A 24704-nucleotide genomic window follows, 5' to 3' on the forward strand; every position below is an offset into this window, starting at 1 on the left:
CCACACACACACACTTTAACCCTTTCTCACCAACACTACACACAAAATTCAAACCTGTATAGCATTGTTGAAGTTCTCTGAGAGATGAGGATCTACCTTTTGGCCACACTAGAGGGGGGCACAGAAAACATGCTTGCACCAGGGCCCTCTCTACATTAGTTCCATCACTGGGATAATCAATGTGAGGTGCCTGTATGAAACACAGCACTTCTGATTCTGACTGAGTCTGTGAGTAAAACACTCTAATACTGATTGCCAATGATATTCTAAGTTTCTCGCTCTAAAACTGCCATGATATCTCAGAATTATGCCTCTAAAACTGCCATGATATGCCAATTTTATGCATCTAAAACTGATTGCCATGGTGTGCCAATTGTAGGCCTCTAAAACTGATTGCCACTGTGTGCCAATTGTAGGCCTCTAAAACTGATTGCCATGGTGTTCATTTTTAAAATATTCATTAAAAGCAAGTGTTTTTTTGTGGTTCATTTTTTATACCATGTTACCTCCTAAATCGTAAACTTTATGAAACATGGAGAGGTCAAAAGCTGTAATTACATCTTTTCCACATATACTCCAAACTGAGTCCATATGTTGCATAAAGGTTTTCATCTCATCCTCTGACCTACAAAAACATAATTTAGAAAGTAATTATTAGTATTTTACATTTGTCTTCATTAGCAAAAAGTATTTTACATTGGTTCAAGATTAAAGTATGGGAGCTTAATTAATCTTTAATACACAATAAGTAAACATAGTTGAGTAATATTCAAAGTGTAAGAGTTAGAGAGAGTAACCTTTACAGAAGGACGCATGCTTCTACAGGGCTCTGAGACAGATAGCTGCTATATTATTTAACATTGCAAAATTTACAGAATCTCCCTCAAATTGAAGAAACACTTTTCCTTACGCATGGTGAAGAAACAGAGATGCCAAGGAACCTCAAAACAGACAGTCTCCAAAATATTGGAGACGTATTTCTCTGTACTGCAAAAACATCTAGAACCTGTGTGCCAAAAAGAATATGGTTTTCTCTGAAAACCAAGCTCTAGATGCACTGGATGATAACCAGTAGCAGAGGATGAAGACACTTGGGGTCTTTCACCTTGCTAGAAGTGTTTACCACTGAGTTTGAACAAACTCATACATCCTTTGCTGATCAGGTAGATGGCATGGATGAAAGGCACAGAAGTAAAATGTATGGACCCAGGTCATGCCAGGAGAAATAGATTCCTTGGAGCTCCCACAATATTTCAGATGGCTATTAACCACTGTATTCTTGTAAAAACAAGCTAAACTAGCCATAGTTGATGGTGTGTTTGGATTACAACACCAGATTCTGGAGCGTCCAGGATCATACCTTCCTCCATGGCTGAGACCATCAATTTTCCATAGCAAAGCATTTGGAGGCTATTATGCATGAGCGGTAAATGCTGCACTGCACCAATCAGCATCTTCTCATAGAAATTAATTGAATAACTGTATCTCTACAGAGGGCTTCAGCGTCTCCTTGCAGAGCATGGAGATACTGAACTTAGGGACTGCACTGTGTGCAACTAGGTAGCATCTCTAGTGGTCGTCTGAGTGACTGACACTAAAGGTGTTACTAGGCAGTAATGTAAACATCGCCTTTTCTCTTCAGTGATATGTTATAGACTCCAGAACCACTGCAATAAGCTGTAGTGGGTATAGTGACTATAGTGTCCTTTTAAGATCAAAATAGACAAAATGAAAAAAAAAAATCTCTGACAAAGCTATGCTTTCACTTTGGCTACTCTAGTCTGAAATTTGAAATCCACTTTGAAATCTAATTTTTGTAAATAACATTGTCAGTTTCCCTTCATAAACTGGCATAATCAATACTAGTACAGCAACGATACTTTACCATTAAAGCTGCTGAGTTTGCAAAGGTTTTATCAGAGTCCAAACAGATGTTCAAACAGCTACTAGATGCATACTTGCAAAAACAGAATATTCAAGGATATAATCTTTCAAAATAGGGTAATAACTGCTTGATCCAAGGATAAATCTGACTGTCATTCTGGGGTCAAGAAGGAATTTTTTACTAGCTTGTTGCAAAATTGTGCTTCAAACTGTTTTTTTTTTTTGCCTTCTTTTGGATCAACAGCAAAAAACAAATGTGAGGAAGGCTGAACTTGATGGACGCAAGTCTCTTTTCAGCTATGTAACTATGTAACCTCCGACAGTGACATTGCCGCAGGGGGTCTGGTGGCCAGGGGGCGGCAGGTAAAGGTGAGACTGAATTAACTGAATGTGTCCCTCGTGGGCACGGCCATCTTGTTCTGGTGGGTCCTGTTCAGAGTGTACAGCATTGAGAGTACAGCATTTAGGTTTATAGAGGATCCCGTGAGACCGCTGGATCCATTAGAGACAAACCAATTCTTTGCAGCCGTCACTGTGGATGGCTGACAGGATTGATACTGAAGCCGGGCCCGCCAAGAGTCAAGCAGTTGAAATATATATAGCCCAAACTTGGTCTCTGTGTATCTCTTGATGGGGTTGCAATTTAACTGAAATTCCAACACAGTCAAAATGTTGTATTTCATAAAGATTCCATCTCTATGAAATACTAATTTTTCAGGGGGAATGGCAGGATGGCTGACAGTGCAATGGTTGATTATTTAATGGCTGTGGACATTTCTAACAATTTATAAGTAGCATATGTTACTACAATTGATAAATCAAAGTCAAAAACTTTGTTAGCTTTATTTTGTTACTTCTGCTTTATTAGGTTTTTCTTCAGTGCTACGTATTTTTATAAACCCAGAGATTCATTTTCTGCTTGTCATAACTCAACCCTGCAATACACTTAAATTGCTCAACAAAAAGATAATGGAAAAAATAAAACATAATTAATGCTAATATAAAATGGCATGTGCCAAGTGTATCCAGATACACCCTGATAGCCCGTACCTGAACTTTTGTATTCGTTATGATTGATTGTTTTTGTAGCTGAAGATAAAAACAAAACAGACTAAATATGTTTTTCTCTTTATATTTGTATATACCTGGTTACCTGTCCTGCCACAACCCGATTGTTCTATGTATTTTGTACTAAAACCAATTTAAGTCCCATGCCATGTATGTGAGAGCCATAAAGGTTTATGAGGTTTATAAGGTACTTTGCAAAAAAATGCTTGAGCGTGCATTTACTTGAATGGCATTTCAGATGTCCAAGAGTATATTTCTGTAACGAAAATATACCCCAACACGCAGGATTCAACTCAACAGAAGACAACACAGAGGGGAGATACGTCTACCGGACCTTAGAATGGCCGGACTCGAGAGGAGTACAGAGTCAGGAACGATCCAAGGTCAAGGGCACAAAGAGACAGCGTAAACTAGGACTAGCTGGGGTCTGGTACACAGTAAACAGCAAGCTGGCAAACAGAACAGATAAGAATAAAGAGAAAACGTAGTCAGAAACAAAGCCAAGGTCAAGTACGAAGGAACACAACTGAACACAACAAGCGCTAAAGGGAACTGAAACAGAAACCACGATAGGGCAAGGAACTAAGGGAGAAAGGTGAGAATATATACCTTAACATCTATTTTGATTGGCCCCTGTCATATCCACGCCCCCAAAAGGTAAGTGTATGGAGAGTGTGGCATGACAGGGACCAATGGGAGGCCTTTGCCAATTTAGGCTTCCACTGTCCCTTTAAGAGTGCGCCCGAAACCCGCGGCATGCTCTTAGAGTCGGGCGGGACACGTGACCGCTTCTCGCGGTCACTGCCCGCCTTCCTGTAACAGCCGTCGGATGAGCCGCGCGCGACTCGTGCAGCAGCAGGACCGCGCGCGGCTTGAACAGAGGACCCTGGCCGGCCCCTGGAAAGGGTAAGTACCGCTACAGTACCCCCCCCTGAGGACACGCCTTCCGGGTGGGAGGGCCAGGCCTGGCAGGAAAACGAGAATGGAAAGAACACACAAGGCGAGGAGCGTGAACAGCGTCAGCGGAAATCCAACTGTGCTCCTCAGGCCCATAGCCCTTACAATGCACCAGGTACTGAAGTCGACCTCTAAGGAAACGAGAGTCAAGAACAGCAGAAACTTCAAACTCCTCATGACCCTCCACAGAGACAGGAGGGGGAGGAGGAGTATGCCGGGTATAGCGGTTGCGTACGTAAGGCTTCAACAATGAAGTGTGAAAGACATTAGGAATATGCAGATTCTTAGGAAGACCCAAGGCATACGAAACAGGATTAACCTTATGCAAAATACGATAAGGACCAATAAAGCGGGGAGCCAATTTCATAGAAGGCACTCGGAGGCGAATATTTCGCGTGGAAAGCAAAACCCTGCCCCCCACGACATAAGAAGGAGCCGCCCTGCGATGCTTGTCAGCCTGCACCTTCTGGCGAGCAGCGGAATCCACTAAAGAACGCTAAACCTGCTCCCAAGTATTAAGCAAACCAGCCAAATGCTCATCCAGAACTGGCATGCCCTGTGAGGAGAAAGCAGCTGGAAGAACAACGGGATGCTGGCCATAGACAACGTAAAAAGGACTTTTGCCGGAAGAATCGTGAGTAGCGTTATTCCAAGCAAACTCAGCCCAAGGAAGAAGGTCAGCCCAATTGTTCTGATGGTGGGATACGAAACAACGAAGGTACTGCTCCAGAGATTGATTGGCACGTTCTGCAGCTCCATTAGACTGGGGGTGGTAAGCGGAAGAAAATGAGAGAGTAATACCCATTTCCGAACAAAAGGCTTTCCAGAACCTGGAAATAAATTGGCTAGCCCTATCGGACACAATAGATACGGGAATGCCATGCAACCGTAACACCTCTCTAGCGAAGATAAGTGCCAGTTCCCTAGACGTGGGCAGTTTGCAAAGAGACACAACGTGAGCCATCTTGGAAAACCGATCTACTATCATTAGGATAACTGTGTTACCATTCGAAGGGGGTAATTCAACAATAAAATCCATGGACAGGTTAGACCAAGGTCTCTCGGGAACGGGTAACGGATGCAACAGCCCACAAGGAACTCTACGAGAAGATTTCATACAGGCACAAGTAGTACAAACACCTATATAGTCGGTGACATCCTTGCGCAAGGAATCCCACCAAAAATACAGAGAAACAGCTGACACCGTTTTGGAAATACCAGAATGTCCAGCAGTCTTGGTGTCATGATACAATGACAGAATATCCCGTCTCTCGGGAACATCAATGTATAGTTTATCAGTAGGCCTCTCGCTAGGTGCCATGCTTTGTTTCGCTTGTATGGCCTGCAAGAGGGATGAGGAAATAGACAAAATAGTAGTAGCTATTATCCTGTCTGGGGGAATGACAGGAGTAACATCAATCTCCTGTTTGTCAGCAGTTTCGAACTGTCTGGACAGAGCGTCTGCTTTAGTGTTGCAATCACCTGGCCTATAGGTGATAATATAATTGAAATGAGACAAAAACAGTGACCACCTAGCCTGCCTAGAAGACAATCTTTTAGCCTCACTAAGGTAGGATAGGTTCTTGCGATCCGTAAATATGAGGATGGGATCCTTAGTTCCTTCTAACAAATGTCTCCATTCCTTAAGTGCTAAAATAATAGCAAGGAGTTCGCAATTACCCACATCATAATTCTTTTCTGCTTTGGACATTTGTTTGGAAAAGAAGCCACAAGGATACAATGGCTTTTCAGGCGACTCTCTTTGGGATAAGACAGCACCTACCCCGATATCGGAAGCATCAACTTCAAGAATATAGGGCAGTGAGGGAACAGGATGCTGTAAAATAGGTGCAGAGGCGAACGTTGTTTTAAGAAATTCAAAAGCCTGAAGTGCCTCGGGAGACCAGATACGAGTATTGCCATCCTTTTTTGTCATACGGGTGATAAGCGCTACAATAGAGGAAAAACCTTTAATAGAGCGTCTATAATAGTTAGAGAAACCAAGAAAACGCTGAATGGCTTTCAAACCTTGTGGTAGAGGCCATTCTATGACAGCAGAAAGCTTCTGGGAATCCATACGAAAACCTTTAGCAGAAATCAAATACCCCAAAAACTGGACTTCGGATTGGTCAAATAGACATTTTTCCAGTTTACAATAAAGACCATTAGCAAGAAGGGTCTTTAGAACAGTTGTAACATGTCTGTGATGAGTGTGTAAATCTGTGGAGTATATTAATATGTTGTCCAAGTACACAATTACAAATGTGTGAATAAAGTCTCTTAAGACGTCATTAATAAATTCTTGAAATACTGCTGGGTCATTACATAGACCAAATGGCATAACAGTATACTCATAATGGCCAGATCTAGTGTTGAATGCTGTCTTCCATTCGTGGTCTTTCTTAATACATATTAAATTGTATGCACCTCTAAGATCCAATTTAGTGAATACAGTAGCATGTTTGAGACTGTCAAATAATTCTGTGATTAAAGGTATAGGGTATGCATTTTTGATGGTGATTTTATTTAGACCTCTATAATCGATACACGGTCTTAAATCACCGTCTTTCTTCGATACAAAGAAGAACCCTGCTCCAGCCGGAGAAGAGGACCTCCTAATAAACGCCTTTTCTAGTGATTCCTTAATATACTCCTCCATGACACGGTTTTCTTAAACAGATAAAGGGTACACCCTTCCCTTTGGGGGTATAGTGCCAGGCAATAAATCGATAGCACAATTGTAGGGTCTGTGAGGCAGTAATTTGTCAGCCTCCCTTTTATCGAAGACAGTCTTGAGAAATAAGTACTGAGGGGGTATAACAGTAGACAAAGGAGGAGTAGTAGGCACATTAATAGAATTCAGAGGGGTGACTTCAATAGTACAAGACTCGTGGCAGGCTTCGCTCCATGATTTTATTTGCCCTGACTCCCAGTCGAAAATGGGATTGTGAGCACGTAACCATGGGTACCCTAACACAACGTGAGAAGAGGGAGAGGTGATAACCTGTAAAACCCCTGTATACATGTGTAACGGTACAGTTTCATGAGTAACAACTGGAGAACTTAATGGTCTACCATCTATGGCCTCAACGGCCAAGGGTATCTCCTTCTGTCTGATGGGAATGTTGTTTTTCTTAACAAAACCAGAGTCTATGAAATTTTCAGCTTCCCCGGAGTCAACCAGGGCTTGTATGTGCTCAGCTATGCAACTCTCTCCCATATGCAAAGAAACTGGGAGAAGCAAACGGTTAGGAGGCAATTTAGGAGACTTAGATATCACACCCAAGGTCAGTCCCCTATAAGGTCTTAGGTGCGAGAGTTTTCCTGAAGCAAGGGACATTCTTTTACCATATGGTCTCTCCTACCACAGTATAGGCAGAGTCCGTCCCTTCTCCTATGTAATTTTTCAGTATCAGAGAGTTTGGCAACCCCTAATTGCATGGGTTCCTTCTCAGATACTTTAACACTCTCACGTCTATTCCTGTTTTTAGTATAGAGCCAGTCACAAATCCTATTATCTATATCAATGAGGTAGTCAATAAGGTCCTCTAATGCAATATGAAGCTCCCTAGCTGCTACCTCATCCAATATAGCGTCAGATAAACCTTCCATGAATGCAGTAGTTAACCCATTGTTGGTCCAATCTACCTGTGAAGCAAGGGTACGAAACTGAATTGCATAGTCAGCCACAGAACCCTGTTTAATTCTCATTAATGCTCTGGCAGCATTTTTTGACCTTTTAGTTGTGTCAAAAGTTCTACGAAAAGCCGTAAGGAAACTATTGAAATCATGCACCATAGGTCCATTAGCCTCCCAAATAGGATTTGCCCACTCAAGTGCTTTATCGGTAAGTTGATGCATAAGGAACCCCACTTTAGACCTATCTGTGGGAAAGGAACGTGGATACATCTCAAAGTGGAATTCTATTTGATTAATGAAAACTCTGCATGTCTTTGAGTCCTCCTCCATACCTAGGAGGAGGTGTTAAATGGTCCGAAGTATTAGGCAAAGTAGATACTTCAGAAAGAAGAGGTGTAGGAGGGTTAGATATGGTTGCTGGAATAGTTCGACATAAGAGCGTCTGGAGAGCCTGGGCTATCTGATCCATACGGTGATCCTGCTCTACAAATCTAGCCTCATGAGAAGCCATCTGCTGAGCTAAATCTGCGGGGTCCGTGGCCCTATCGTGATGTAACGAAAATATACCCCAACACGCAGGATTCAACTCAATAGAAGACAAAACAGAGGGGAGATACGTTTACCGGATCTTAGAATGGCCGGACTCGATGTATATGAGAGGAGTACAGAGTCAGGAACGATCCGAGGTCAAGGGCACAAAGAGACAGCATAAACTAGGACTAGCCGGGGTCTGGTACACAGTAAACAGCAAGCCGCCAAATAGAACAGATAAGGATAAAGAGAAAACGTAGTCAGAAACAAAGCCAAGGTCAAGTACGAAGGAACACAACTGAACACAACAAGCGCTAAAGGGAACTGAAACAGAAACCACGATAGGGCAAGGAACTAAGGGAGAAAGGTGAGTATATATACACCTTAACATCTATTTTGATTGGCCCCTGTCATATCCACGCCCCCAAAAGGTAAGTGTATGGGGAGTGTGGCATGACAGGGACCAATGGGAGGCCTTTGCCAATTTAGAGTCGGGCGGGACACGTGACCGCTTCTCGCGGTCACTGCCCGCCTTCCTGTAACAGCCGTCGGATGAGCCGCGCGCGGCTCGTGCAGCAGCAGGACCGCGCATGGCTTGAACAGAGGACCCTGTCCGGCCCCTGGAAAGGGTAAGTACCGCTACAATTTCCCACAGCATCATGGGGCAATTGCATCACCCTGGATATAGAACTGCAAAGAAGGTGAATGTTCCATATTACCTCTTCTGTAATACTCAATCGAGTAAGCACTTCCATACAATAAAGAACAACCATTTTGATATAAGCATATAAATAGGCACCATGCAGCAGCACCGCACCCACACACATGGGGGCCCATCGGGTGGCCCATGCACTTAGGGCAACTTGATGGATATTGCTGACCAGAAGCCCAGTCAGGCACAGTGGTCCTTTAACAGCGCCATTTTGCCTCTGTAGTAACAGCAGCCTGGAAGGTAGTGAGTTCACTTCCTCCCAGCTACAAGAACAGTCGTGTGGGAGGGAGATGAGGCTCAGGAGGAGTAGAAGGAGGCAGCACAAAAAGAAGGGGAGAAGCATAGAGAGACCCAGCTTCAGATAAACACTCCCAATCAGACCCAGCCAGCAGCAGGACCACAGGCAAGCCACCTTACTGCACATAAAAGGTATGTTAACAGGAGGGTGGCTAAACTATAAAAATTCAGACATACATGTATGTATGTATCTATGTGTGTGTGTCTTTGTGCCAGTGTGTTTATCAGTGCGTGTATCTGTGTGTCAGGGTGATTGTATGTGTCAGTGTGTTTGTGTGTATCAGAGTGTGTATCTGTGTGTCAGCATGTGTGTATGTGTCAGTGCAGGGACGAACCTTGGGTCACAGACTCCTGGGTGCAGAATTTTTTTGGGCACCCCCAGGTTGGTGTGGTCCTCTTACTAACTCCTCCCCTTTGCAACAACTCCAACTCTCCATCTGGACACACACTCATTGACAGTCACACACTCTCACTGAGAGACACACACACTCACTGATTTTACACACGCTCACAGGAACATACTCAGACAGACACATTGACACACACTCTCAATGACAGATACACAATCTCAGATTTGAAACACTCACCGGCAAACACAAACACTTACAGACACACAAATACATACTTACTGACACATACACACACTGACAGACACTCTCAATGACAGACACACACACTGATTTAAAAACACTCACTGGCAGACACACACGCATAGATGCCTAGACATGCAGTCACATATACATACGGACATCACCATAATCGCAAACTGAACACATTAGTATCGAATAAAAGGGACTGCACTCCAGTCACATAATTCCATTTCTTTTGAATGGTATAAAAGGCAAAACAAGCAAAGAAAATGTGGTTCTCCAAGCTAAGGAGGTGACCACATCTCCAGAAATACGTGGTACACAAAACAAGGAAGTCCAGCACTCAGCGTTCTAAATCACAAAACACATAAACACACAATTACACACACAATTATACACATACTGTCACATGTATACCTAGACAGTCACACACAATACAATACACACAAATTCACACAGCCATATGGGCACTGTATTGGTCACATATACACACACAGCCATTCACATACTCACACAATATAAGTAACAACAGTCACTCACAGTCACATACACACCGTCCTTGATGCCATGAGCCCCGGGAAGAGGAGAGGAGGTCCCTGGTTTCTAGTGTTTGGAGAAGCATGCATTCCTTCCTGCTTCCCCTCTGTGCAGCAGTGGCTCTAGACTTGGCGAGGCCCTCTTAAACAACTATCTCTATAAACTCTTTTGTAGGAATATCTTTTTTATGCAAAGCTTCTATGTAAAATAGTTTTCCTTATTTCAGTTTGCTATATATGTACAGTGATGTATTCACCCCATATACTCATTATTACACATACATATTAATCCACAGATCATATTTCATGTATACATATACATGCGCACATTCACATACATACAGACACACGCTGTCACATACATAGCCACATACCACCATACACAGTCACATACATACATACTGGGTTATTTACAAATTGTAAACAAGTGGATTTCAGAGTGGATGACAAAATAGTCAAGCTGGAAGCATTGAATTCCTGACAATTGTTTCAGTGAATAACATTGTCAGACATGAATTAACACACACCATCACAATAATCACAGACACACCAAAGCTCAGTAACAGACATACATGCATTAACACAGTTACAAACATTCATAAAAACACAGAGGCACATAAATTATAAGACACACAAAGTCCCATACACAGACACACAGCACACTCAGTCCAGTGGTAAATAGTAATATTTACATAATACCACTCCGTCGCGACTTTGGTGTTCAATGTTGAGTCAGAGCACAGGCTGAGAATCCCTTAGCCTGTGCTCTGACTCGCTAACTGAGCACCGGAACAATGAGGGAGAGGATATGATCTGACTGCACTACTGCTAGTGCACACCAGTGGACCCCCAGGGAATCGTTTAAATTTAATATGCTGGTGTCCCCAACTTGCGAGCTGTGTTGACTGCCGGGCGCCTCTGTTGTCATGGCTCCCTGTGTGAATGAACAGCTTGCACACCCCAAAGGCTGGCCCTGCTGGCAGACACAATGGCACTCACTCTCAATGACACACACAAATACAAACACTGACAGACAGACACAACCACGTACTGACAGACATACACACACTGACAGACACGCCCACTGAAAAACACAAACACTGACAAACACACTCAATAACAGACACACACACTGACACACACTCAATAACAGACACACTTATTGACAGACACATACACATACACTTACTGAAAGACACACACACTGGCAGTTACACTGCCAGACACAAACACTGACAAACACACACTTACTGACAGATACACACACTTGCACAGTCTTCAGGGACGTGTCTTCTGCGTGGCAAACAAGGCTTCTGCCTTGGGCGGCACTTTGCAGGGGGCTGCAAAAAAGCCACCCCAAAATGCCCAGGCAGATCCCTTGCTTGCCTCGTGTTCTGGGGGGGCTCAAGAGCTGGCTGGCTGGCCACTTTTTAGCCCCCCCCCCCCGATGCAGGCAGTGAGGGAGCATACTCACCTGAGCTCTTCCTGCTCAGCTCCCTCCGCGCCGCTTAATGAAGCCGGGAGCCGGAATATGACGTCAGACGGGTTCCCGGCATCACTAAGCTGCGCACGAGGGAGCTGAGTAGGAAAATTAGAGCTCCCTTGCCGCCTACTCTGCCTGTCCACCCCCTGACTGCCCGCCCAGCAGCCCTACTAGACAGGTAAGGAATCCACTCCAGCTATCCCAGGAAGGCTGGGTGGATTTAAAATAAAATTTAAAATAATAATAATTTGTTAGTGTTGGGAGAAATGTGTATGTGTGTGTCTGTAAGTGAATGTGTGTGTCTGTAAGTGTGTATGTGTTTGTGTGTCTTTAAGTGTGTGCGTGTGTGTGTGTCTGTAAGTGTGTGTGTGTGTGTCTGTAAGTGTATATGTGTTTTTGTGTTTGTAAGTGTGTATGTGTTTCTGTGTCTGTAAGTGTGTGTGTGTGTGTGTCTGTAAGTGTGTGTGTATTTGTGTGCCTGTAAGTGTGTATCTGTGTGTGTCTGTAAGTGTGTGTGTGTCTATGTGAGTGAATGTGTGTGTGTCGGTCAGTGAGTGCATCTGTCAGTGAGTGCATGCGTCGGTCAGTGAGAGTGTGCGTCTGTCAGTGTGTGTCCAAGTAACAGTGTGTGTATGTCATTGTTTGTCAGTGTATATGAGAGTGTGTGTCTGTCAGTGAGTGTATGCGTCTGTCAGTAAGTGTGTGCGCCTGTCACTGAGTGTGTGCGCCTGTCAGTGAGTGTCCAAGTAATAGTGTGTGTATGTCATTGTTTGTCAGTGTATATGAGAGTGTGTGTCTGTCAATGAGTGTATGCGTCTGTCAGTGAGTGTGCGTCTGTCAGTGAGTAAGCGTCTGTCAGTCAAAGTGCGGCCTTGACAGCAAGGGGTGGGGAAATTTTAAATTAGGGGGGGTGCTGCCCAGGGCAGCACAAATCCTAAATACACCACTGACAGTCTTGCACACACACTCACAAATTGATTTTAACGCTTGTTGCTGCTACCTTTAGGAGTCCTTATGGGTCCTCTCCCCTGGGGTACAGTGTCTTTGATGCTCTTCCTGCTCCTCTCTGCTCCCTCACACTGTTTAGTGATGTGGGGCCACAGTGACATGATATTGCGGCTCCTGGCATCACCATAGAGGGAGTGTGAGGAAGCAGAAACGAGCAGGAAGATCATCAGCACAGACAGCACTCCATCACTGCCGCCTGCCTAATTCCTCACCCGAGTCCGATATATTGCTGCCTTGCTAAATAAGCGTTGCTACAGGGGCACCCTTAGGACTCCAACTGGCCATCTGCTGGGCTCCCTGTGACAGGCCATCGGCCTGCTCCGCACGGCGCCCCCCCCATCTTCTGGCGCCTGGGCGCAGTACACCCTGTGCACCCGCCCTGGATCGGCCCTGTGTCAGTGTGTGTATCTGTGTGTCAAGGTGTTTGTATGTGTCAGCGTGTGTGTGTATGTTTCAGTGTGTGTCAGTGTGTATCTGAATATGTGTGTGTATCAGTGTGTTTATATGTGTCTGTGAAGTTTAAACCTTGAATCATAAGGTGTACTTAGTTTTTCACACATGGTTTCTACATTTTAGCCTTATTTTTGTTAAATCATACTTTCTTTTTCCCATGACTGTGAATTTTTACTTTTTTTTTTTTAAAAATGAAATATTTCACCAACTGCTGCAAGTAGTTCGATCATGTAAAATCTGTGTCCAGACAGACTGAAATCTGGACACAATTCTGGCCTATTCCGTATGGAGCAATTCAGATTTTACTGAATAAGCTTGATTGTACACACTGCCATTATCAGGGCTGTCTCAACTGTTAAGTGAATTAGGTGGCTGCCTAGGGTACAATGGCCCAGGGGCCATGTCCTAGTAATCGGCATGGAGGGAGTGCACATTGCTCCTCCCTTGCTGCTCACTTCATGTACATGGCCGAGCAGGCTGCAGATAGAGGATCATATGTATCCTCTTCCTGGCCTAACAGGAAACAGTGCAATTAACTGCTTCCTGTCAGATGGGTAGACTCAGCCAACTCAGCCACGCTACATGGAGGAAGGTGAGCAGGCACGGGGAGCGGGCAGAGAGCTGGGGGTACAGAGAGACACACAGAGGCTTGGTGTAGCACAAAGAGACACACAGGCTGGAGGAACAAAGAGGTGCACAGAAGAGGTCTGAGGGGGCTATAAAGAAGAGCTGGGGGGACAAAAAGACACCCAAAGGGAAGAAAGATACACTTAAAGTGGCTGGAGGGAGATACAAAAAAAATAGCTACACATTTTTTTTTTTTGTGTTGCTAAAAATAGCAAACAAACAAATTGGCCAAAGGATGAGCCAAAATAAACAGGTTTATTCACTAAAGTGTGAATTCAAAAACAATTTCATATTCAGGTATCAGAATAGAAAATAGCTGCTTTTAAGAATTTTTCCAATTCGGCAACTTTGACCTTCATTTTGAAATTCACTTAGAATTCACCTTGAACTCTCACTTTAGTGAATAACCCTGTTTTTTTTAGAAACAATGATTCAGATGAACCACATTTTTTAAATGTGTACAAATCTCCTAAATAATTTGTTACCTGTAAATAGCTTCAAATATGTCTTTTGTAGATATTTTAAAAGCCCTTTCATTTTGGTTTTTGCCTTCTCTGCAAAAATAAACAAAGGTTATTATTAAATTAGTCATGCAATGAAAGGTTATTATTAAATTAGTCATGCAATCTGGAATAAGTATGTTTATGAAGACGGTCTTTTTAAATAATATGAACTAACTTGTTTTATAATTATGACTGGTAATTTATTACCATCCTGAGCATGTCTTGTGAATGAAAGTAAAAAAACAAAGATCAAATCCAGAATAAATAAAATTGTAATAAAATAAAGTATTTGGCATGTTTAGCCATGTTCTATATTGTATTTAAACAAAATGTTTTTGTTTTACTCTGAACAAATTGTTCCTTAGGCGTCAGAGACAGTGCTAGCATGACTCATAGGGAACACAAGTCTATATTTCATCAACGGTATTGCTCATGTTTAATTTTTTTGTTATAAAGTTTCAGATTAATACAAAAAAAAAGTGAATTTACAATAAACATGAAAACCCTTAAAAAATATGCCAATTGGTATCCCTAGTTGGAGAGAAAAAAATGTGTAAATTTGGTTTGCCCTTTTGATTCATGTTTTCCTCCTCAGTTTTTGATTCTATATTGTAATTTTTTTTTTTAAATGTTAATTGTCAGTAAGAGAATTTTTACATAATATTTCTTAAACTATGGAATTGTAGGGTTTGTGAGGTGGATTCATCTTCCCAAGTACCCGTGAAGGAGGAGTCTAGTGAGTGTCTGTTTGGAATCCACAGTTCCTCCATATATGATTTAAGGCTAGCTGTTTTGCCCTATAACTGTTTTTCTTTATTCTGTAAAACTTTCAAAAACATTAACAAAAACTGATTTTTTTTTTCAAATCCACCGAATTGTAAATTATTGATATGAAGAAGAAGAAAAAAAACTCAATTTTCACAGATATAAAGTTAAACAGGTGTTTGTTTATTTTCGAATGGCCCTCAATTTTTAAGATTTCAATTTCTGTACTTCAGATGAATCCTTGTAACTATCCCGGTTTCCTTTTTTTCTGAACTGAACAAAGTTATTATTCAATGCTTTTCTCTGGGGATTCCAGTGACACTAGAAATCCTCATGCATAGCAGGAGGAAGTCCAGTGTCGATCAAAAGTCGCCTAATAATCCCCACCAGGGATTCCACCTATGCTTGGTTCATAGAGCAGTGTGCCTGCTCTGAACACTGTAAGTACGTTTCTTTTTATTTCTTTGTCATTTTATATATGGAAAACACTATGGGCCCTCTCTTGTGATTTTATTTTCATAAGACCGGCACTGCAAGCATCACTAGAGGAATATCCTACAAGTGGGGAGTTTAAATACCACTGTATGCTGTTTTACTCAGAGCTGGTCATAGCTCTTCAAATTGTAAGTTGGCACTCTTAGGACCTCAGTGTTGTCTGTTGTTCCAGTATTACCTAAGTTATTGCACCATTGAGTTTTTCCCTCTTTTATAAATTTTATATTCTGACGTCTGTCTCAGAAGTTTTAAAGAATCGTGTGGAGATACCTCCAATTGCCCAGTAATATCCTACATGTGGGGAGTATTAAATACCACTGTATGCTGTTTTACCTAGAGCTGCGCTTAGCTCTAAAAATTGTAAGTTGGCACTTCTCCACGTCTCTGTTGTTCGTGATCCTTTCCGCATTACGGTTTTGCACTATTGGTCTCCCCCTTCTCTGCTTTTGTATTCCATATTCGACTACTGAGATTCCAAAGCAAGAATAGAAGAACAGTTACTCAAGGTCTACACTGTACCTATAGAGACTTTTTTCACCTTCTTTTATTTTATTTTATCTAGCGCACCCTGTATTTGTTGTCTTTTGTCCTCTCCATCCTCTGAAGGGTTTGAGGGTTGCCCTTCCTCTCAGGTGTGCAGCTTTATCCCCCCTTGTGATCAGTACTGTAGCGCTGTTTCCTCCCCACTTTTTCTCACCAAATATATATATATATATACATAAATAAGTTTTAGGGATCACTCACAGGTTTTCAAATTGTGCAAAGAGTTTTTATTTAATCTTCCAAAACTCAGCTGTGTTACAAAAAAAATCGAAGTTTCGACCCATTCAGGGTCTTTATCAAGGATCTTGATAAAGACCTGAATGGATTGAAACATCGATTTGATTTGTAACACAGATGAATTTTGGAAGATTAAATAAAAACAATATTTGCCTGATTTGAAGACTTGTGAGTGTTCCCTAAAACTTATTTCTGCATATATTAATGGCTGATACATGTAACAGGTGCCATGATCCCCCTGCAGATTGGTAGAGGGGAGTGCTTGTACCACCCAGGCACTCCCCCCTGTGGTCAATTACCCAATCTGCAGGAGGTGATCACAGTGACAGCCAGTCACTGTGATCACTGTTAGAATGTGTCAGCCAATGACCTCAGGTCACTGGCTGACACATTATCTCTACCCCTCTCCTCACCTCACTTCGATCTGAGAGAGAGAGGCAGAGACATCGTTGTTTTCCAGCTCCTGTAAAAAGAAAAAAGTTTTATTACTTTTCTAAAAGTTTTAAAAAAAATTTTTTTTAACCCTTTCAGTGCTGATCGCAGCATATTACTGTGATCAACCTGATTAGGGCATCTAGTACCCTTGTTACTATATTTATTAATTTTGGGGGGGTCAAAATAAATAATTTCTATATATAATTTTTTTTGACCCTTTGTGTCAGTTGCAGCAACCCAAATCTCCATTACCCTTTCCCCGCTGCCGTGATCACTGTACTGTACAGTATATCTGCTGTACGGTACTATATCAGTGATCACTGTGATCAGAGGGCTCTCTGATCAGACTGACTTTTTTTTTAGGGTTATTTTTTTCAAAACTTAAAAATAACCCTTTCAGTACTGATCGCAGCTGCCTATACTGTGATCAGTACATTTATTTTATTTTTGAGGGTGGGTAGTGCGTGTTAGGCAGGTAGTTAATTAATTAGCCCCTTAGTTAGCCCCTTTCACTTAATTAATTTTTCCCCCTAGAATGGCACGTCGCTACTCAGCCGAGGAGGCGTATGCCATTCTGGCAGGCAGTGATAGTGACACTCTGCAAGACAGTGACACTATCACTGCCTCTGACATTGAGCCTCTGAGTGAGACCTCAAGTGATGGTGCCCCACCACCACTCACAAGAGGACGCTCAGAATGCCCAATGCTAGAGGGAGACTGAGTGCCTTCAAACATGATGGCACCAGAAATACCGCCGTTCACCTGGCATCACTGTAACAGTGGACGACTGCGAGCCAATTCGTTTTTTTGAGCTCTTTATGTCTGATGATGTATTTGAGCTCATGACTCAGCAAACAAATTTGTTTGCTATGCAGTATCTCTCTGCACATCCGGGGTCCCATCATAATCGCAGGAATATGTGGAGACCCACGGATGTCGCAGAGATGAAGCGGTTTTGGGCTTTAACCCTAATGATGGGTATTGTTAAAAAGCCCAGTATCAGGTCCTACTGGAGCAAGCAACGCATCCTGGCTACACCTCTTTTCCCTGAGGTTATGCAGAGGGATCGCTATCAGCGACTGCTGCGATTCCTTCATTTTAATGACAACTCACTGTGTCCCCCTAGAAATGACCCACTGTTTGACAGGCTCTATAAAATTCGGCCCTTTATCCAACTCCTGTCAGACAGATTTTCTGAAAATTATATCCCCGAGAAAGATATTTCAATTGACGAGTCCCTTATGAAATTCAAAGGTCGACTGCTATTTAAGCAATACACTCCCTCTAAGCGGTCCCGATATGGCGTTAAATTTTATAAATTATGCGAATCCTGTACTGGTTACACATGGGCGTTTCGCATTTACCAGGGGAAGGATAGCCATCTTGACCCACCAGGATGCCCTGATTCTGTTGGTACAAGTGGCAAGATTGTTTGGGATCTAATCCTTCCCTTGTTAAATAAGGGATATAGGCTATGGGTTGACAATTATTATACCAGTGTACCGTTATTTAAAAATTTATATTACTTTGAAACCCTAGCCTGTGGCACAGTGAGGAAGAATCGCAGGGGTTTCCCCCAAACCCTGGCAAGAGGCAGAAGTAGTAGAGGTTCCTCTTCAGCCCTCCGCCAGGATGAGTTGCTTGCCCTTCGTTTCACAGATAGGAAGGATGTATACATGCTGTCTACAATGCATGACGAAAGTACAGTGCCAGTGTCTGTGAGAGGTAGCACTGAGCGTCTGGAAAAGCCGAAGTGCATTGTAGACTACAGCAAGTTTATGGGGGGAGTAGACTTGGCTGGCCAATGCATACAGCCCTATCTAGTGAACCGGAAAAGAAGGACCTGGTACAAGAAAATTGCAATCTACGTGACCCAGATTGCAATTTTCAATGCCTATGTCCTCTACAAAAAAGAGGTCATAGGTAAGCCCTGCCCTTTCCTAGACTTCACTCTTAGCCTTTTGTCTCATTTATTATTTACCCAGCCCCCCAATCCCACTTTGGGATCAGAAGATCTCCAAAGACTTTGTGGCAAACACTTCCCTTCCCGAATCCCTGCCACCGCCCGTAAAATAAATACCCAAAAAAGGTGCCGTGTTTGCTACACGAAAGGAGTCCGAAAGGACTCTAGTTATTATTGCCCAACCTGCCCATCTCAACCCGGCCTCTGCATAGCAGACTGTTTCAAAGTCTACCATACAGAGCTGAACTTCTAAATCACTCTGTATGGGACTTTGGCAGTTTGTTTGCTTGATTTCCCTGGATTACTGACCTCGGCTTGTCCTGACTACGCTTTGTTAGCTGCCTGTACTGACCCATTGGCTTGCTTTACCGACTACTCTTACTTCTGGATTCCCCTGACCTTGGCCTGTCCCTGTTTATGCTAGCCATTCTAAAGTGGCTACACCAAACAACTCAAATTACTACAATTGTAGTATTTGAAATGTGCCTTCACAAAAAAAAAGCAAAAAACTAATCACAGGGTTAATGCTACAGTATCTGAGTCAAAGATCTATCTGCCTCTCTCTGCCTTCAGATCAAAGTGTATGTGGGGGTACTGTTCTATTCCTGTGGTATAATAAAAACCTTGAAACATTTTACATGTGTTCTATTCAGAAGACTGTGTTCAATCAAAATACTGAGGTTTTAGTGCACTAACTAATACCAGGATTATTACATTTCTAGTGAAAATCCAATTTATGTGATTAAAAAGATAAAACTAAAAGTAGATATCGCTACATGGGCCCAGCATTTCTGTTAAAATGGCTAGACCAAACATCTCAAGGTCTGCATTTTGTGGTACTCTGGGTTGCCTACTTTTGAAAATGGTATGCCATAACGGTGGAAATGTTATTACCCAGGCTGCCATGCTCTCTGAATAGCCACATAGGCCCAGAAAATCACTTTGCCAAACTTACAAGCTAAAAGGGCATCTAATATATTTTGCCTTGTACTTATTGGAAAAATCTGAAATAATGATACGTGGGGGTACCGTTATATTCAGAAGACAGTGTTCAATCAAAATACTTAGGTTTTAGTGCACTAACTAATACCAGGATTATGACATTTCTAGTGAAAATCCAATTTATGTGATTAAAAAGATAAAACTAAAAGTAGATATCGCTACATGGGCCCAGCATTTCTGTTAAAATGGCTAGACCAAACATCTCAAAGTCTGCATTTTGTGGTACTCTGGGTTGCCTCCTTTTGAAAATGGTATGCCATAACGGTGGAAATGTTATTACCCAGGCTGCCATGCTCTCTGAATAGCCACATAGGCCCAGAAAATCACTTTGCCAAACTTACAAGCTAAAAGGGCATCTAATATATTTTGCCTTGTACTTATTGGAAAAATCTGAAATAATGATACGTGGGGGTACCGTTATATTCAGAAGACAGTGTTCAATCAAAATACTTAGGTTTTAGTGCACTAACTAATACCAGGATTATGACATTTCTAGTGAAAATCCAATTTATGTGATTAAAAAGATAAAACTAAAAGTAGATATCGCTACATGGGCCCAGCATTTCTGTTAAAATGGCTAGACCAAACATCTCAAGGTCTGCATTTTGTGGTACTCTGGGTTGCCTACTTTTGAAAATGGTATGCCATAACGGTGGAAATGTTATTACCCAGGCTGCCATGCTCTCTGAATAGCCACATAGGCCCAGAAAATCACTTTGCCAAACTTACAAGCTAAAAGGGCATCTAATATATTTTGCCTTGTACTTATTGGAAAAATCTGAAATAATGATACGTGGGGGTACCGTTATATTCAGAAGACAGTGTTCAATCAAAATACTTAGGTTTTAGTGCACTAACTAATACCAGGATTATGACATTTCTAGTGAAAATCCAATTTATGTGATTAAAAAGATAAAACTAAAAGTAGATATCGCTACATGGGCCCAGCATTTCTGTTAAAATGGCTAGACCAAACATCTCAAAGTCTGCATTTTGTGGTACTCTGGGTTGCCTCCTTTTGAAAATGGTATGCCATAACGGTGGAAATGTTATTACCCAGGCTGCCATGCTCTCTGAATAGCCACATAGGCCCAGAATATCACTTTGCCAAATTTCCAACTTTGAAATCTAATATTTTGTCCCCGTGACTACCCCCCAAAAGACAGAAAATCTGGTACATGGGGGTACTGTTATATTCAGGAGACAATGTTAAAAAATAATAGTGAGGCTTTGTTGCAATAACTCATACCAGGAATAAGAAATGTCCTGTGAAAAGTGAGTTCATGTGTGGAAAAAAGCACAAATAAATCTATTACCGCTTTGTGGGCCCTTCATTTCTGATAAAGTGGTTAGACCAAACATCTCAAATTATGCCATTTGTTATACTTTGGGTTGCCTACTTTTGAAAATGGTATGCCATAATAGTGGAAATGTTATTACCCAGGCTGCCATGCTCTCTCTAAAGCGAGATAGGCCCAGAAAATCACTTTGCCAAAATTCAAACTTTGAAATGGACATCTCATATATTTGTCCCTGTGACTTCCCCAAAAAACAAAAAATCTGGTACATGGGGGTAGTGTTATATTCAGGAGACAATGTTAAAAAAAAATAGTGAGGCTTTGTTGCAATAACTCATACCAGGAATAGGAAATGTCCTGTGAAAAGTGAGTTAATGTGTGGAAAAAAGCACAAGTAAATCTATTACCGCTATGTGGGCCCTTCATTTCTGATAAAGTGGTTAGACCAAACATCTCAAATTATGCCATTTGTTATACTTTGGGTTGCCTACTTTTGAAAATGGTATGCCATAATAGTGGAAATGTTATTACCCAGGCTGCCATGCTCTCTCAAAAGCGAGAGAGGCCCAGAAAATCACTTTGGCAAAATTCAAACTTTGAAATGGACATCTCATATATTTGTCCCTGTTACTTCCCCAAAAACCAAAAAATCTGGCACATGGGGGTAGTGTTATATTCAGGAGACAATGTTAAAAAAAAATAGTGAGGCTTTGTTGCAATAACTCATACCAGGAATAGGAAATGTCCTGTGAAAAGTGAGTTAATGTGTGGAAAAAAGCACAAATAAATCTATTACCGCTATGTGGGCCCTTCATTTCTGATAAAGTGGTTTGACCAAACATCTCAAATTATGCCATTTGTTATACTTTGGGTTGCCTACTTTTGAAAATGGTATGCCATAATAGTGGAAATGTTATTACCCAGGCTGCCATGCTCTCTCAAAAGCGAGATAGGCCCAGAAAATCACTTTGCCAAAATTCAAACTTTGAAATGGACATCTAATATATTTGTCCCTGTTACTTCCACAAAAAACAAAAAATCTGGTACATGGGGGTACTGTTATATTCAGGAGACAATGTTAAAAAAAAAAATAGTGATGCTTTGTTCCAAGAACTCATACCAGGAATAGGAAATGTCCTGTGAAAAGTGAGTTCATGTGTGGAAAAAATCACAAATAAATCTATTTTCGCTATGTGGGCCCTTCATTTCTGATAAAGTGGTTAGACCAAACATCTTAAAATGCACCATTTGAAATACTCTGGGTTGCCTACTTTTGAAATTGGTATGCCATAATAGTGGAAATGTTATTACCCAGGCTGCCATGCTCTCTCAAAGGCAAGATAGGCCCAGAAAATCGCTTTGCCAATTTTCAATGTTGAAAACCAAAAATGGACAGGAGGATATTTGACCCTGTAACTTTCCAAAACCACATAAAACCTATACATGGGGGGTACCATGGTGCTCGTGAGACATCACTGAACAGAACTAGGAGTGTTTCAGGGCAGTAAACTATATACTAACAATAATATTATCAGTGAAAGTACAGATTTTATGTGAAAAATGCAAAAAAAAAAAAAACAAACGCTAACTTTGGCTAGGGTTTGTGCCCAAGTGGCTACTACAAAAGACTGGGCATACCCCATTTTGAATACCCTGGGATGTCTACTTTTTCAAATGGTATGCCATGATGGGGGTAATTTTCATTTCTGGGCTGCCATACGGTCTCAAAGGCAACCTAGGCCACTCAAACCAATCTGTCAAATTTCTATGTAGAAAATAAAATAATGGACAAGCCGTATATTTGACCCTATAACGTTCCAAAACCCCCAAAAACCTATACATGGGGGGTACTGTTTTAATCGTGAGACATTTCTGAATACAAATATTATGTTTTATTGCAGGAAAACAGAAACAGTATTCTGACATTAACAGTTAAATTGCCATGCTGAAATTGAAAAATAACAAGATTTCTTACGTTTTTTAGATTTTATTCATATAAAATGGAGTTCCATATGTGAATGTTTGATATGAAATGAAAGCTCTGTTTCCCCTGAACAAAATGATATATAATAAGTGTGGGTGCACTTAGTATGAAAGAGGTAAATTATTGTTGAACAGACATATAGTAACATTCTGTGGTTTGTTTACATTTTTTTTGAATCACAACTTGTACATTTGGCTGCGGTGTTAAGGGGTTAATATATATATTTATATTTATATTTTCATTATCAGTGCATTTTTATAATAATATATGTGTGTATATATATATACACACACACACACACACACACACACACATATATATATATTCACATATATTAATAAAAAATGCTAAGTATGAAAGTGTGTGTGTGTATATATATATATATATATATATATATATATATATATATATACAGGGGGGGAGGCTGGACTCACCTGAACATGCTGAGGGCCAAATTATACAAAACACAAGATCCAGCGCACTCACCTATCCACTAAACAGCAACTTTTTTTTTATTACTTTTTTTTAAAAAACACCTAATCTAGGCAAAAATAAAAACTAATAAAATCTGTCAACATTGAAGTTGCTGTTTAGTGGATAGGTGAGTGCGCTGGATCTTGTGTCGTGTGTGTGTGTGTATATATATATATATATATATAAATTTATGTGTTGCACATTACTAATTATTATTTTTTTCTTTCTACAGTATTGGGGGGACTGCCTGACAGCCCAGGCATTGCTCTGTGAGAGTGACCACATGGCCTTGGGGGGCCTAATGCACCAGATGGGGCTGTCAGGCAGTCCACGTGAAGTGGAGCACCGGATAGGTAAGTAAACCAAATCTTCTGGGGTTTATAGCCATTACGGCGTTCTATGCCACAGCTTTAAATCCCATTGAATGCGGAGCGCCATAGAATGCCAAAACGGCGATAAAGGGTTATCTTAGATTTACAGGTTAACATGCAGAGTTTTTAATAAAAGTAAATAGTAGAACAACGATGGGGACCAGGTTTGCTCCTAGTTATGCAAATTTGTTTATGTCTCATTGGGAAGAATTTTTTATTCAACCTGACATGGAACTGGGAGCAAACCTGGTCCTCTATAAACGCTATATAGATGATATTTTCATCATATGGAAGGGCGATTCTAATTCTTTGGGTAATTTTTTAGAAAATCTAAACTCCAATGGCTGGACTATAAAACGTACTTACAATATCAGTGATTTGAATGTCACGTTTCTGGATTTGGATGTTTTTATAGAATCAGATGAAATTAAAAGCAAAACTCATTTTAAAAAAGTTGATGTAAATAGTTTTATTGAATTACATAGTTGTCATTTTAAACCCTGTCTCATAAATGTGCCTAAAGGACAATTTCTCAGATTAAGGAGAAATTGCACCAATCTAGAGGATTATCAGAGCCAATCAATAGAATTGTCACAACAGTTTATAGACAAGGGATATGACCCAACTTCAATTAAAAAGACTATAGATGAAATAAGTAGAAAGGATAGAAATCAACTTTTGCAATATAAGAACAAACACCAAGAAGAGAAAAAGAATGAACTAGTTCCCCTTATTTTGAATTTTAGCACTAATAATAAGGCAGTCTGTAAGATTTTTAAAAAACATTGGCATGTTTTAAAAGAAGATTTAGAAATTTTACCTTTTATAAAAGAGCAGCCCAAATTTGTT

The 24704-nt window shown here is 41.2% G+C and overlaps 1 protein-coding gene across 1 annotated transcript in view; it reads right to left on the reverse strand.

Moving 5' to 3' along the window:
* The window catches only part of ASMT (acetylserotonin O-methyltransferase), a 78433-nt gene that overhangs the window by 44245 nt on the left and 9484 nt on the right, over window positions 1-24704 (reverse strand). Inside the window, exons 4-5 of the mRNA XM_063450179.1 lie at window positions 14271-14339; window positions 507-625 (exon numbers count right to left, since the gene is read on the reverse strand). Of these exons, the coding sequence (XP_063306249.1) occupies window positions 507-625; window positions 14271-14339 (188 nt within the window). The remainder of the gene's footprint in view (window positions 1-506; window positions 626-14270; window positions 14340-24704) is intronic.

Source organism: Pelobates fuscus, chromosome 1, assembly GCF_036172605.1.
Source record: "Pelobates fuscus isolate aPelFus1 chromosome 1, aPelFus1.pri, whole genome shotgun sequence".
Lineage (NCBI taxonomy): Eukaryota > Metazoa > Chordata > Amphibia > Anura > Pelobatidae > Pelobates > Pelobates fuscus.